At 44.6% G+C, this 16,704-nt stretch overlaps 1 protein-coding gene across 1 annotated transcript in view; it reads left to right on the top strand.

Moving 5' to 3' along the window:
- Positions 1-6,436, top strand: part of LOC120528149 (zinc finger protein 721-like) — a 230,053-nt gene extending 223,617 nt beyond the window's left edge. The window contains exon 6 of the mRNA XM_039752212.1: positions 5,377-6,436. Coding sequence (XP_039608146.1) covers positions 5,377-6,082 — 706 coding nt within the window. The 3' untranslated portion in view covers positions 6,083-6,436. The remainder of the gene's footprint in view (positions 1-5,376) is intronic.
- The last annotated feature ends 10,268 nt before the right edge of the window (positions 6,437-16,704 follow it).

The following is a 16,704-nucleotide window of genomic DNA, read 5'->3' on the forward strand; positions in this document are numbered from 1 at the left end:
CCCCCCGTATAAGCAGTTTTTATTACGTCTTGCCTGAAGTAGGGGCTTCAGTTGCCTCGAAAGCTTGAATATTGTAATCTGTTCAGTTAGGGGGCATTTTGCTTGACTTGTCATTGCATCCCTAATGGCGAATGCGGTGAAACGTCCTGCTAGATGTGCACGCCATTAAAGTTGTCCTCATGTCAGAAGTGTATTGAGTCTGGAGTGGTGGCGCACACAGGGTCTTACTGAGGTGGGTGGGGATAGAAGAGCTGCCCCTCCTAACGGATGGGAAGGCCTGCCGAGGCTGGAGGTTGCTTTGTTGATATTTTTAATGGCTGCCACTGCATGTTTGTGCTCGGTGTGTTGGCTTTCTTCAGTGTGTGTTTCTGTTGGGGTCCCAGTAGTGGCTGGGTGGCTTCTCAATGCATCACAGACCAGTGGCCTTAGTTTGGGATGTTAGATGTTTCACGGTGTGGAAGTTGACCCGGACACAGGCAGGCGAACATGTTCATTTCACCCACAACACATTTATTTACACTAATAAAGTCACACAAGTGCACCACAAAACCCCCAAAGTCCCCAAAAGTTCTGGCCACCCAATGCCTTCTTCACCGTCAGGCTGCCTCCTTGCCTCCTCCAGCAAGCCCTGAATGAAGGGAGGCGGCCCCTTTTATCCGCACCCGGATGAGCTCCAGGAGCTCCCCGGCAATCTCCCGCTGACACGCCCCAGTGTGGCGGAAGTGCCGGTTGTTCTCCGGGTGTCCCTGCTTCTCTTAAGCACTTCCTGTTGTGGTGGAAGTGCTGAGGTCCAGGGTCCCCGAGGCATTGGGGCACCTACAGGGTGGGGCTTCCTGGTTGCTTTGGGGGCCACGGGTTCAGGGCATGGAAGGCGGCCCCCACGTGATCCCAGATGGGCACACGCCCACTTCCGGTCCTCCAAGGCATCCCGGCCGGGTCGTGGCCCCTGGCATCCTCGACAATGGTTACATTTGGAGCAGCCTTGATGTGACCTTTGTTGCCGGTAAAAGGTTCTTCAAAATGAAGCTGGCGTGAATTTTTACTCGTTTTTCCCCTTTTCCTGTTCTTTGCCTTGTCTGAGTCAGCTGAGATCTTCTTAGGCTGGCATGGAGGGTTCACAACTTTTGAAATCTGTCATAATAAACTTAGTTTATAATCGGACATCAGTTTCACAATGTTAATTACCAGAAATGATCTTTTATGATTTTTCTTTTTAGAGACACAGTCCTTGAGTGTCACAAGCGGTGGGCTCCCCAACAAATAGTCGATTATCAGGACCACACGGGCTCATCCTACCCGCATATCTCTAAGCTGACTCCTTAAAAGAGGGATGGCTGGATGGGTTTGAAGGCGCTGGAGACATCAAAACGCATCATCCTCCCAGCACTGCCAGGTGAGAATAAGCCTTGTGGAGCACATGGGTGATTTCATCCTCCACTCCAGTCTTTGTCTGATAGGCAGACTGCAGAGGGTCCAGGTGGTCTACCACAAGAGGACTCCTATAGTTCAGGACCAGCTGCTCAAAGGTCTCCATAATGTGTGATGTAAGTGCCACTGCTCTGTAGTCATTAGGGGAACAATGCAGGACATGACACACAGCAGTGACACTTTCTGGAGCCTTAGGGACAAACTGAGCAGGTGACAGAGGTCACCACAGAGTTGGTCAGCACAGGTCTTAAGAACGTGAGGATGGCCTCCATCTGTTCCTGTGGCTTTTCTTGTGTGTGTCTTCCTCAAGTTGTCTCCTTACTTGGTCTTCAGTTATGGAGAGTCTACACTGAGGGTTAGTGGTGGGCTCATCACTGGCCATTTCAGTTAAGGTGGTAGGAGTTGTTGATGTAGTTAGGAGAGTAGAGTGTGGATGTAGTGGTTGATAGTGTTGGGGGAGAGAGACTGGTCATTGGAAGAAGGTGGCAATGGGAGGGATAATCTATGAAAAAAGAGCTGGTTATTGATTTTTACCGCACTGAACAGCCCGTGCACCCGGTCACTATTCAGAGAGCAGAGGCAGAGGTGGTCCACCCGATCCTATAAGCACTCTTGGGAGGGTGGGTAGGGGGTACCACATTAATGACCTGCTGGACTGGTCTCGGAACACAGAGGAGCTACATATATGAGACCGGACAGAGCAGGCTCTTCTTTGTTAAGGACATTGCGCTGCTTTAATGTGAGTAGTGACATCCACACATCTTCTACACCTCTGTGATGGCCAGTGTGGTGTGCTGGGCTGGTGACATCACTTCAGGAGAGGCCCACCAAATCAACAGGCTAATTAAAAGGGCAGGCTCAGCTACGGGAAACAGTCTGGACCCCCTGGAGGTCATTCCAGAGGAGAGAATGAAAATAAAACCGAGTGCCATTATGAACAATGTTGCACATCCTCTCAGTGACCCACCAACACTGAGGACTTTCAGCCAATGAATTATTGAGCAGAAGTGTGTCAAGAAACTACAGAGGCCTCCTTACACAAATGGCAGTATATCTGTATAGCACCTCGCTGTGGCTGCCAAGTCAGACGTTTTCTTTCTTGATCATTTTCTTTCTTTTTAGTCATTCTGGTGTGTGGTGTTCAGACCAAAGTGTGTGTGTCTGTGTATTATATAGTGCCTTTCATATCTCTATCTCTCTCTCTCTCTCTGTATATCCATCTCTCTTTCCATGTGTCTCTCTTTCTCTCTATTTCTTTCTTTCTCTATTTCCCCTCTTTCTCTATCTTTCTTTTTCTCTTTCCCTCTATCTTTCTTTCTCAGTCTGTCTAATTCTGTCACTTTATTTTGACAGATTAAAAGCAGCCTCCTTCCCAGTCCTTATGGTCATATAGTGAGGTGGCTAATGGCCTCCAGTCCTTTGCTGTCCATTTGAGAAGCGAATTCTAGAAGAGAAAAGCAGACATTTTAGAGGGAGGAAAAAGCTTTACACGGAGCGTGGCCTCAGCCGAAGTCGATGACATGGATCAAAGAGCAGCACACATTAAACAGGAGGACTGTGAGTACGGTGTACCAGAGGTTGTATGTGTGAAGCTGGAGGATTGTGAAGGAGGACTTTCGGTTTTTAAAGAGGAGGAGCCTGGTGACATTAAAGTTGAGGATTCCAAGGATGTCTCTTTTAGTCTTGGAGTGCAGGCACATGAAGCTGGGAATATTTTCAACCAAGATGTTTCTGAAGAGTCTCATTCCAGTTTACCGTCCTGGTTCACTAATGAGGAAAACCTGGAAACCCCACAGAGTTCCATCAAACTGAAATCTGAGTTCTCTGAATTTGAAATGAAAATCGGTGTAGGAAATGGAGGAGGAGAAGAAGAAGAAGAGCAGCAGTCCTCTAGGAGTGAAGCAATAAGTAAGTAGTGTGGTTAAATAGAAATGTGAAGCTGAGCACATATACAAGTTCTAATGGTGGCACTTGTGTTTGTAATAAGTGAAAATGGGACACACGTTTGTTTGAAATTGATTAGAGATCTCATGTCCCACTGCATGAAAGCTAATACGTGACCTCACTTGAGAACATTACTGTGACTTCAAAAAAAGTGTCCAGCACTTGACATTCACTATATAAAGTTGTGATTTTAGTTATGAAGTATCATACATCAGTTATGTATTTTAATAAGTTTGATGGAAAGAAAGAATTACATTAAGTGCTGTAGTTAACACTAGAATTACCAGAGCTAATGAAAAAACACGTAAATCCTGCCCACCTTAAATCCCTTTGCACCTCTCCGTCAGCGTCTTTTGTCTTGTAAATGTGTCGATAAGCCCAAGCATCCTGCTATACCATCCCAACCCCCCACCGCCTCAGAATGGGCAAGAAGTTCTCCAAGTTCCTACTTTGATTCTCTTGGAGTGAGCTACCCAGAATTGTAAGGAGTAAAGTGGTAAATTTGCCGCGGAGCCGGTTTCAAACTCAAGACCTCCAGATTATAAATCAGCAGATCTTGCCGCTACACCACAGAAGCTGTTGTATCGTACTTGCACCTTTTGTGAAAGTGTTTTTGATATTTGGCCATCAGCCTTCACACATTATACAGTTCATGTCTGCATTTTGTCATTTATTACTAAAATATGAAAAACGTTTCTGTTTTAAATGATGTGTTTACATAGATTGTTGTAGACACAAAACACACATCAAATTATTTCCCCTTAAAATTCTGGGTAGCTCACTCCTAGATAATCAATCAAGACAGGAACTGGGAGAACTTCTTGCCCATTCTGAGGTGATGGGGAGGGGATGGTATAGCAGGCTGCTTGGGCTTATCGAAAAATTTACAAGACAAAAGACGCTGACGGAGAGGTGTGAAGGGATTTAAGGTGGGCCAGATTTACGCATTTTTTCATTGGTTCTGGTAATTCTAGTGTTAAGGACCAAATGTGCACAAAAGATGTATTAGTTCAAACTCATAAAAGAGTTCTGTCATGTTCTCTGCTGTGCCAAGATGCCTGCGGATGACGTGATTCACTTTTAGTGTGTCTGGTCACAGACTGGCATCCTGACACACACACACAGATGTCATTGCGAAGTGCTTAGAGTGTGGTCTTACACGTGTAACGTGTTCATCTGTGGAAACGAGAAAGGTAACATATTGACTGCATCGATTATAGTTTTATAATTTGTGCACACACACACACAAACATATATTTACATGCAAGTATTAAAATATGGCTTGTGTGTGTATGTACGTACGTACGTTCCACACACTTGGAAAAGCCAATGTGGACTCGGACAACTAGTGGCTGCAGTGTTTGAGTGTAGAACACTAGGATCATAAGGCAGTTGTGCTACCGTAATGCTAGCTGTTGTACTCATGTTAGTTTTTCATAAATACAAATTAGGTTCTTAAAGCATCAATCATTGAATGAACTGAATGCCAGTCCACTGCAGGGCACACACAAGCACACTCAGTCTCACCAGCCAGTGATTGACACAGCAGGCACCTCTGTGAGGTATGGGAGGAATTCGGAGAACATGCCAAGTCCATACAAAGAGCAGGAATTGAACCTCGGTGAAGTCAGCATTACTAGCCGGTGTTCTGCCTGTCTCTTTACAATAATGTATTTATTTAAAAACATGTGACTTCTCTGTTTGTGTTATTACAGATTTCCAAGAGAGTGGTAGCTCCTCTTTGCCTTCATTTGCTCAGCTGTCTGTTCGGTGCAGACTGCGCCATAAACTAAACACGCAGAAGATGAAGAAATCAACATCAGGATTAGAACATTTGACGGCAGCTTCTTTGCAGAGTTCTTCTCTTCCTGTTGTCAAAAACAGAAGGAGAGGAGCTGTCAACACTGATCATCAAGTGCGTGAACGCATCATCCAAACTGGAGAGAAGCCCTATTGTTGTTCTGAATGTGGTAAACATTTCTCATTACTAAGCTATCTTCAGAGACACAAAAGAATCCACACTGGATGGAAGCCCCATTGTTGTTCTGAATGTGGTAAACGATTCTTAGTACTAAGTAATCTACAGAGGCACGAAAGAATCCACACTGGAGAGAAACCCTATTCTTGTTCCGAGTGTGGCAAGCAATTTGCTTGCAGTAGCTCTCTTCAGCGTCACACAGTAATTCATACGGGAGAAAAATCATATTGCTGCTCTGAATGTGGCAAACAATTCTCACTATTGAGCCCTCTTCAGAGGCACAAAAAAATCCACACTGGAGAAAAACCTTATTGCTGTTCGGAGTGTGGCAAGCGATTCTCTGACAGCAGCAGTTTTCGACAGCATACACGAATGCATGCTGGAGTGCAACCATATAGCTGTTCTGAGTGTGGTAAACGATTCTCGCAAATAAGCCATTTTAATAGCCACAATAGAATCCATAGTGGAGAAAAACCTTTCTGCTGTTCTCAATGTGGCAAAAGATTCTCTGATAAAAGTTCTCTTCGGTATCACACACTGATTCATACTGGAGAGAAACCATTTGGCTGTTCTGAATGTGGCAAACAATTCTCACTACTCAGCAATCTTCAGAGGCACAAAAGAACCCACACAGGAGAGAAGCCATATTGCTGCTCTGAATGTGGCAAGCGATTCTCAATACTGAGCAATCTTCAGAGGCACACAAGAACCCACTCTGGAGAGAAAAGATAGAAGCCATATTGCTGTTCTGATTGGGGCAAAAAGATATTCCAGTAGCAGCGATTTGTTTAAATATAAAAAAAATGCCCACTGGCAGGAAATCCTGAGTATTGTTCTAAATATGATATGCAATTTTCATTTTTACTTAGGCTTCATAGACACTGGAGAATTTGCACTGGAAATGAGGAAGCCCTTAGCAGTACTTGCGAAGGGGGAAGAAGGTGGGAGGAGTCAAAAAGTCACCTGTCTGACTACTCAGGTGTTGATGTGTAACTTCAGGCGGTGGGCTCCACTGTGTGAAATCTGTGCCAAATCTAATCAGTATTAGCACTTTGTTAATGTGAAATGATTAAAAATATAAATTCATACTTGCCCCACATCTCCTGGGATAAAAAGGTGCCCACCCCTTTTCCTTTGCACTTCGGTAGAAGATGGTGGTAATGATAGGGCAACATCACTCTTCAGGGTGGTGTCAGGTCACATGATCAGTGCTGCTGGGCCTTCCACACTCTTGAACCCAAACCACTGATCGTCATAATTGAGATGAGCTTGGCAAATGAGGACACACACATGCAGCGAGAGGTAGGTGCAAAAAGTGAATTGTGCTTTTATTAAAGTCAAATCAAAAACAGGCAGTGTTCAAAAATGTGCAGTGTGCCATCCATAATAAACAAATAACCTGATGAGATCTGGGGGGTATTTTTCATACGTGGATTACTCGTTTAGCCGGATGTAATTGTTGACGATTTGGCACGATCCTTGTTCTGTCTTTTTTTTTTTTTTTTTTTTTAAACTCTTGCTAGATGTGTTGTCATAGCAGCACATCTAAATCCTCAAACCTGTTCGGAGCAGGTCTGTTCTGTGTAAACGAGGATTAGCTCCCACACTTACTTAATCAGTGTCTGTGCGTGGAATTCATCCAGTCATGGCTTCGCCGTTCGTGAATGAGCAATTGATATCGGTGCGCAAATTATAAGAAGAGAATTTCATATAGAGAGGTTTTGATGCGATCGGCAAGATCCTTTATTGCTCCCGGAGGAAATTCTTTTCGGAAGATACCACTTTAGAGGGAGAATATTGTAACTCAAAGATTTATTAGCACCTTATATTCGAAGTCAAACTCGGCGAAGTCGGGCTCTCACAACCACACACACAGTATGCATTGCTTTGAGGTTTTTTGCAAGCGGCACTTTTTTTATATACTGTAGGCGATGTGGAAAATCTAACTAAAAGTGCAGTTTGCCAGGCAATTCGTAAAATCTGTTTGGCTCTGAAATATTTCCTTCAGGTTTTCTTAGTGTTTCTTGGACACCTGCGTGTGCAGACAATAAAAGAGGCGTTTCATGCCATTGCAGGTACACAGGCAACAACACCCACAGCTCCATAAAGAATCTCACGATCAGCCTAACAATCTCCTTACCCAGGATTTCCAAATGTGATTGGGGCACATGGGACTGATCAGAGTGGAGTTTGATCAAACATTATTTGGAAAATGTACCTCTCCTCCTGATGAATAATCAGACAGGGTGTCTTCATCAAATATTTGACCTTGGTCAATATCTTGTTGGTCAGACACGGGTTCTAGGGATATGACATTCACTGCAACTGACCTAACAAATAAAGAGGGCTATATGGAACATACCTATGGCACACAATGAGGACAAATATATGCAGTGACCATCCTTTACCTGAAATGAAGTGACCACTGCATCCTGCCACTGCTTCAGAGGAGGAGCTTCCCACTGGAATGCCCTCAGAAACGGGGCGATGGGCATTTTTCTGGAGAGCCAACTCTTCTGCAGGGGTTAGGTCTGGACCGCCTGGACCTCCACCTGTTTTTTGCTTGTCTGCTTTCTTATTAGCTTTAAAATTATTTTTTTATATATGATTCTTTATGTCAACAACTCTTTAAATAGTTATATACCAATGTTTACCAGTTTGAAATATATTTCTTGTACTTCACTTTAACCTGTTCCCATGTTCTCACATTTGATCTGGAATTATGACATATTAAATAATAATTAATCTGACACACAGGAAATGAAACACTGCATTCAGTAAGTACAATGCACACTACTTGGAGTTTAACTTGTCGGCCACTTTTTGCCAGCTGTCTTTTCTGGTTTGGGCTGCTTTTTGCAGTGTTACCCCTTGTGCATATTAAATCTTGAAATTCTTCATATCCTTCAAATAAAAGGTCCTGCTCCGCTATGTGCCCGTTCTTTCGTCATTTTGTCACAGCCTATCAGAGACTTGCTGATCGTGTTTTCTAGACTCAATATATGCGGGCTTTTCACTCAGCGCGGGCGCACGCATTCATCTTGGATGATTAGATCCAGCTCGACTAATCTACTACACGGCTGCGTTTGAAAAACTGACTTATCCCGGATGAGCTTCACCGACATTAACTCATCCAAGATGAGGCATCTGATCTGACGTACGGAAAATACCCCCTGAAGTGATGGTGGAGGTTAAAACCCAATCCATTAATCATTCGATAAGCTGGACACAGTCTCTTAAAACTCGGCACATCCCTATAGAATCCAGCGTCCCCTCCGCTAACCCCCAGATGGAGGACACATCCTGGCAACGGGCCCAGCCAATCTTCTCTTCCAGGTTTGGCTCCCACACCGAACCTCATTTCTTCCTAGGCTTGGGTTCCAAAAGCCTTCTGTGACCCCAGCAGGGCAGGACACCACGCCAAGCCTTGGTCTCGCATGGAGAGTCGCTTGCAGGATGGGTCTCTCCTGAACACACTCGGCCCCTGAGTATCGGCCCGTTGCTCCTCTAAGGGGGGCGCACCCCTGTTTTAACCTCCGTCCTTTTCCTTCTCTGTTCTTTCTTGCTGTCTTCCCTGTGTTGTGCAGGCTTGTTTAGAGTCGGGGGGGTAATGAGTATTTGATCCCTTGTTCAATTTGTACGTTTGCTAACTTACAAAGAAATGAACAGTCTGTAATGTGTATGGTAGTTGCCTTTTAATGGAGAGAGACAGAATATCAAACCAAAAAAATCACATTCCATAAAAGTTACGAGCTGATTTGCATGTCATTGAGTGACATAAAGTATTTGGTCTCCTACAACCAGAATTGCCAGAATTCTGGCTCCCACAGCGTGCCCACGTGGCACACAGATTACCATCAATCGATCAGATACCCCTGATCTCAACTCGTGATGTGTATAAAGCACACCAGTCCACAGAAGCAACATCTTCTATGCCAACATCACCACCACCACCACCATGGGCAGCACCAAAGAGCTTTCAAAGGACATCTAGGACAAGGCTGGAATGGACTATAAGACCACCAGCAAGAAGCTTGGTGCAATTATTTGGAAGAAATATAAAGAAAAATAAATATAAAGCCATTTCTTATTTGGAAGAAATATAAAAATGACCAATGAATCGCCCTCAGTCTGGAGCTCCATGCAGTTTCCTGCCTCATGGGGTGTGATGTGTCCCAGCTAGAATTCTGACTCTCACAGATTACCATCAATCAACCAATCAAGATACTGCTGATCTCAACTCGTGATGTGCATAAAGCACACCAGTCCACAGAATCGAATTTCTTCCATTCCAACATCTCCACCACCACTATGGGCAACACCAAAGAGCTGTCAATGGACATCGGGGACAAGGCTGGAATGGGGTGCAAGACCACCAGCAAGAAGCTTGAGTAGAAGGGGACAACTGTTTGGTGTGACTATTCAGAAATGGAAAAAAATATAATATGACCATCAATTGCCCTCGGTTTGGAGTTCCATGCACGATCTCGCCTCATTGGATGGTGAGGATGATCATGAGAAAGGTGACGAGAGGAGCTTGTCAATGATCTGAAGGCAGTCACCAAGAACACCATTAGTAACACGCTACTACGCCGTAATGGATTGAAATCTTGCAGCGCTCACAATGTCTTCCTGCTCCAGGAGGCACATGTTTACCGGTAAACATCTTAAAATGATTCAGAGAAGGCTTGGGAGGAAGTGCTGTGGTCAGATGAAACCACAATCAAGCTCTTTGGCACCAGGTTGACCCGCCGTGTTTGGAGGAAGAGGAATGCTGAGCTATATACCCAAAGAACGCCATCCCCACAGCCCAGCACAGAGGTGGGCACATCACACTCTGGGGCTGTTTTTTGCCCAACCCATGAGGCAGGAAATTGCATGGAGCTCCAGACTAAGGACGATTGATTGGTCATTTTTATATTTCTTCCATTTCGGAATAATCACACCAAGCTTCTTGCTGCCAGCCTTGTCCTGGATGTCCATTGACAGCTCTTTGGTGCTGCCCATGACGGTGGTGGTGGAGAGGTTGGAATGGAAGACATTGATTCTGTGGCCCGGTGTGCTTTATACACATCACGAGTTGAGATCAGGAGTATCTGATCGATTGATGGTAATCTGTGTGCCACGTGGGCACGCTGTGGGAGCCAGAATTCTGGCTGGGTTGTAGGAGACCAAATACTTTTTGTCAATTGACATGCAAATCAATTTGTAACTTTTATGAAATGTGATATATTTTTTTTTTTTTTTCTGGATTTTTGGTCAATATTCTGTCTCTCTACCAAAATTGACTCTGAGACCAGGGATCTGCACTGGCAGTCAGAAGATTGCTGGTTCGATTCCCGTAAATACCAAATGTGACTCTACTCTGTTGGGCCTTAACCTGCAATTGCTGCATCCTGGGTACGACGTTAATCTGCATCCAGCCTTGCATGTAGGCCCTGCAACCAGCAGGGGGTTGGTGGCAGAATTGGCCCTCCAGCCACCATTAAAAAAAAATAACCTCCCACTGGTTCCACTCCATCTGAACGAGTGTGGTGCGGAGGTGTCACCCGTCGAATGGCTGCACACGGCTCCTAATTTGGGATCCTGAGTTGGTTTGACATGTGGTGGGTGCGCCTTCTCCTAAATTCTCTACCATCAAAATTAGAGACTCATCCATCCATTATCCAATCTGCTATATCCTAACTACAGGGTCACAGGGGTCGGCTGGAGCCAATCCCAGCCAACACAGGGCACAAGGCAGGAAACAAACCCCGGGCAGGGCACTAGCCCACTGCAGCTGTCCAGTTCTTTGAAACTTAAAAACTCAGCAGGAAATAAAATACTTATTACCCCCCCACTGTAATTAGGCATGGGCGAGAGACTCTGCTCCCTCTGTGCCACCTGACTGACGCTTTCATTTGCTCAAACATACGCAGTCAGCCAGGCACACCAAACCAAAGTGAAACGCCTTCACACACACCTGTGCCCAATCAGAGCCTGCCCCTCATTGGATGCGACTATTAATTTAAAATCTGCCCACCACCACGGCCCACTTGTGACAGACTGGTGACATTTAACTCTCCTGTAAAGAGGCTGCAGATTCATATATGAAGAACAAACAAACGATGTGTGTCAGGAATGAACAGCTTGGCCTACTTCTCTTGGTCGCGTTTGTAAAGCCCTAATAGTCCTCAGTTCTTCTACAGATGGCATTCTGACAACTGGCATCAGTGTTGTCTCAGCTATAGCAGGCAGCACTGAAGAACAAGGGCCACAACCTGCAGTGAGGGTCTGTGCCAGCAGTAAACCGAGCTCAGAGGTCTATGGGGGGTCTGGGATTGATTGTTCATATAAATGATCTTTAAAAGCCTCTACACAATAATGAAAATAAATCAGAAATATAAAATGGACTTCACAACAGTGAGCAGGACCATCCAGTATTGTGCAGCAAACCTCATCACCTCTACAGAAATAAAAAGAGAAGAAGAAGCAACAAAACGAAACTCCTTCTGGGATGAAGTGAATTGAAGAAAAGATCAAAAGGCAGCACAGAGGGACGACACGGATTGAAGACTCTGATGAAGCGGTGACATCACAGAAAGTCCCAGTGCTGGATATTAACGTGTGAGGACCTCACCTTCATAAAGCCAGACAACAAACTCAAAGCTCTGGCCAAAGCACAAAGGCGGAGAAGACACTTAACAGAAAGTCAAAAAGAAGGTTCAGAGCGGACGATTTTAGGAAACCCACCTGAGACAAAAAGTTAAGTAGGGAGAATATTCTGAAAGTAACTCGACCACCAGCCAAGAATACAAAGTGAAGAATTTTAAGGAACACTAATGATGATGATGATGATGAAGAACATCACAAACAAGCAACGAGGATAACCAAACTGCAGAGAGGAGCAGAAACCATCCAAGCCCAGCAAATGTCCAGGAGTGACGTAACAAGAGCAGAGGTAAGAAACAAACTGGAAACTGCTGCTGACTGGAAGACCCCCGGTGGTCCAGACGCCGTACCAAAGTTCTGGTTAAAGCCCCTGCATATCCTGGTTTAGGGTTCCTGTTTAAAGTCCTCCTGTTTATCTCTTCTGCTCTTTTTTTTTTGTTGTCATTCTTTGCTTTTGTAATTTTAATTTATTTATTTAATTGTGTAGACTTTTTCATTTCAAATCTCTTTAATGTTTATATCTGTAACCCTGTTCTCTAATGTGCCATCTGGCCTGTGGGTGGATCCTCAAGAGGCGGGGCCACCCAGCCATCACCATTAAGACCCCGCCCACGGATCTCTAATGGCAGGCTGGGAATTGAAGTCCCTGGAGGTTCATTTCCAGTGGGCTCTGGTGGGGTCGGCTCTCTTTGAAGGTTTTCTTCTCTTTGAGATTTTTGATTTATGTTGTCTTTTAACTTCCAGATTGTGATTTTTGGCATTGCTTCTGTAGCTAGGATTTCTTTTTTTACTGTTTTGAACCTTTTTTTTTTCTTTCTTTCAATAAATTATCTTTTATAAAGATTCCATGTGGTCTTGCTCTGTAGAAGCCAGAGGTTTATGGTTATCCTCTCTCTTGTTAGATATTTTCAGTGTATTTTGGAACATTACACATCATGTTCTGACCTCTGGAGAGAGAAGCAGCCCCTCCAGTTAGGGTGCCTTTTGCTGCTCCTCCTCTGGGCAGGTTGATGGGATTCTGGAGGGTCTCCTTGGGTGTTTTTGGAGGACCCACACCACCTCGGGAACTTGTGAGATAAATCACAACCCCCAAGACCAGGATATGGCTGATCATAAAGTCATAGAGAGCTGAAGACCAACTGCTGCTAAACAAAGGGGTCACGGAGTGTGGCAGGAAAGACAGAAACCTTAGTGTGGCAGTGGAGTGACGTCAGAAACGACTGACAGCATGAAGTGAGGTGTCCTGTAGGAAAATATTAGATGGTGTTGGTGCGGCTGGAATGAAACGCTGACACAATTATCAGTTTAAGAGCCGCTCTGTCAGTTTGCCTGTCATGTGAGGTTTTATTTCAGTAAACTCGTCACATTGCAGGCTCACATGTTGAGCTCAGCTGGTGCAGGCATAAAAAGAAATGACGGGGGACAAACAACGTCTTAGTGGGAGCTTATGGTCGTGAGACAAGGACATCTGGCCAGTGGCTGAAAAGGTATGAGATTTGCTGCTAGAGAAGGATAACGGAAATGAGCTGAACAGCGAAGGGGATAAAGGAAGAAGTGAGGAAGAGGATGGGTTATAGGAAAGAGTGGGGTGAGGGAGATGATGAGAAGTAAGATGAGATTTGTGAGATAGATGGATATGAAAGGCACTATATAATAGATAGATAGGAAAAGCACCATAGATAGACAGATGGGAAAGGCACTAAATAACAAACATATAAGAAAGGCATTATGGATAAAACTGTAAGGCACTATATAACAGATAGATAGAACTGTAAGGCACTATATAATAGATAGACAGATAGATATGAAAGGCACTATATAATCGACAGATAGATAGGAAATACACCATAGAAGAGATTGATGTGAAAGACAGTATCTAACAAACATATTGGAAAGGCATCATAGATAAATGTGAAAGGCACTATAAAACAGATAGCTAGATGGATATATATATATAGATACAAAAGGCACTATAACAGTTTTGTAAGACACTATATAACAAATTGATAGATATGAAAGGCACTATATACTAGCTAGATAGATAATCCAGCCACAGGAGATGCACAAACCAGTGTGTTTCTTCATGCCAGTCTCTACCCCAGATAAATGGAGAGAGTTACCTCAGGAAGAGCATCCAGTGTAAAATTTTGCCAAATCAATATGCGGACAACAAGAATAATTGTCATACCGGATTTGTCGAGCCCCGGGTTAACAACGGTCACCATCAGTACTGTTACCAATAGAATGCTGGCAGAAATTGGGCTACTGTTGGCCGAAGAAGGAGAAGAAGAAGGGGGAGACGTGTACGGAGGTAGGATGAGAAGAGGAAAGTAAAGAGAGTGGAACTGAGGGTAGGAACTTTGAATGCTGGCAGTATGACTGGTAAGGGGAGAGAGTTAGCAGATATGATGGAGAGAAGGAAGGTTGATATGTTGTGCGTGCAGGAGACTAAATGGAAGGGGAGGGAGGCCAAGTGGATCGGAGGTGGATTCAAATTGTACTATCATGGTGTAGATGGGAGGAGAAAAGGAGTAGGAGTTATTCTGAAGGAACAGCATGTCAAGAGTGTTCTGGAGGTAAAAAGAGTGTCAGACAGAGTGATGATTATGAAGATGAAAATTGGAGGTGTGTTGATGAATGTTGTTAGTGCATATGCACCGCAAGTTGGGTGTGCAATGAGTGAGAGAGAAGATTTTTGGAGTGAGTTGGATGAAGTGATGAACAGTGTACCCAAGGGACAGAAAGTGGTGATTGGAGTGGATTTCAATGGACATGTTGGTGAAGGGAACAGAGGAGACGAGGAGGTGATTGGTAGGTAGGTATGGTGTCAAGGAGAGGAATGAAGAAGGTTAGAGGATAGTGGATTTTGCCAAAAGGATGGACATGGCTGTGGTGAATATGTATTTTAAGAAGAGGGAGGAACATAGGGTTACGTACAAGAGTGAAGGAGGATGCACACAGGAAGATTACATCCTATGCAGGAGGGTCATTCTGAAGGATATTAAAGACCACAAAGTGGTGGCAGGGGAAAGTGTAGTTAAGCAGCATAGGATGGTGGTCTGTAGGATGACATTGGAGATGAAGAAGAGAAACAGAGTGAGGGCAGAGCCAAGGATCAAATGGTGGAAGATGAAAAAGGAAGACTGTAAGTTTGAGTTCAGGGAGAAGGTGAGACAGGCAATGGGTAGCAGTGAAGAATTACCAGACAGATGGGCAACTACAGCAGATGTAGTAGGGTGACAGCAAGAAGGGTGCTTGGCATGACAGAGGAAGGAGGAAAAGTAAACTTGGTGGTGAAATGAGGAAGTACAAGAGAGTATACAGAGGAAGAGGATGCAGAAGAAGAAGTGGGATAGTCAGAGAGATGAAGAAAGTAGACAAGAGTACAAGGAGATAGACCACAAGGTGAAGAGAGAGGTGGCGAAGGCTAAAGAAAAGGTGTATGATGAGTTGTATGAGAGGTGGGACACTAAGATGGGAGAAAAGGACCAGTGGGCTAGACAGAGGGGCCAAGATGGGAAAGATGTGCAGCAGGTTAGGGTGATAAAGGATAAAGATGGAAACGTACTCACAAGCGAGGAGAGTGTGATGAGCAGATGGAAAGAGTATGTTGAGAAGTTGATGAATGAAGAGAACGAGAGAAAGAAAAGGTTGGATGATGTGGAGATAGTGAATCAGGAAGTGCAACGGATTAGCAAGGAGGAAGTAAGGACAGCTATGAAGCCGTTGATCCAGATGACATACCTGTGAAAGCATGGAGGTGTTTAGGAGAGATGGCAGTGGAATTTTTAACCAGATTGTTTATTGGAATCTTGGAAAGTGAAAGGATGATGAGGAGTGGAGAAGAAGTGTACTGGTGCCAATATTTAAGAATAAGGAGGATGTGCAGGACTGTAGTAACTACAGGGGGATACAAATGATGAGCCACAGCATGAAGTTATGGGAAAGAGTAGTGGAAGCTCAGTGAAGAAGTGAGGTGATGATTAGTGAGCAGCAGGATGGTTTCATGCCAAGAAAGAGCACCACAGATGTGATGTTAGCACTGAGGGTGTTGATGGAGAAGTAGAGAGAAGATCAGAGAAGGAGTTGCATTGTGTCTTTATGGACCTGCAGAAAGCATATGACAGGGTGACAAGAGAGGAGCTGTGGTATTGTATGAAGAAGTATGTAAGAGTTGTACAGGATATGTACGAGGGAAGTGTGACCGTGGTGAGGTCTGCGGTGGGAGTGACGGAGGTGGGATTACATCAGGGATCGGCTCTGAGCCCTTTCTTATTTGCAATGTTGATGGACAGGTTGACAGACGAGATTAGACTGGAGTCCCCGTGCACTGTGATGTTTGCTGATGACATTGTGATCTGTAGTGAGAGTAGGGAGCAGGTTGAGGAGACCCTGGAGAGGTGGAGAAATGAGAGGAGAGGAATGAAGGTCAGTAGGAACAAGACAGAATACATGTGTGTAAATGAGAGGGAGGTCAGTGGAATGGTGAGGATGAAAAGAGTAGAGTTGATGAAGGTGGATGAGTTTAAATACTTGGGATCAACAGTACAGAGTAATGGGGATTGTGGAAGAGAGGTGAAAAAGAGAGTGCAGGCTGGGTGGAGTGGGTGGAGAAGAGTGTCAGGAGTGATTTGTGACAGTCGGGTATCAGCAAGAGTGAAAGAGAAGGTCTACAGGACGGTAGTGAGACCAGCTGTGTTATA

Source organism: Polypterus senegalus, chromosome 4, assembly GCF_016835505.1.
Source record: "Polypterus senegalus isolate Bchr_013 chromosome 4, ASM1683550v1, whole genome shotgun sequence".
Lineage (NCBI taxonomy): Eukaryota > Metazoa > Chordata > Cladistia > Polypteriformes > Polypteridae > Polypterus > Polypterus senegalus.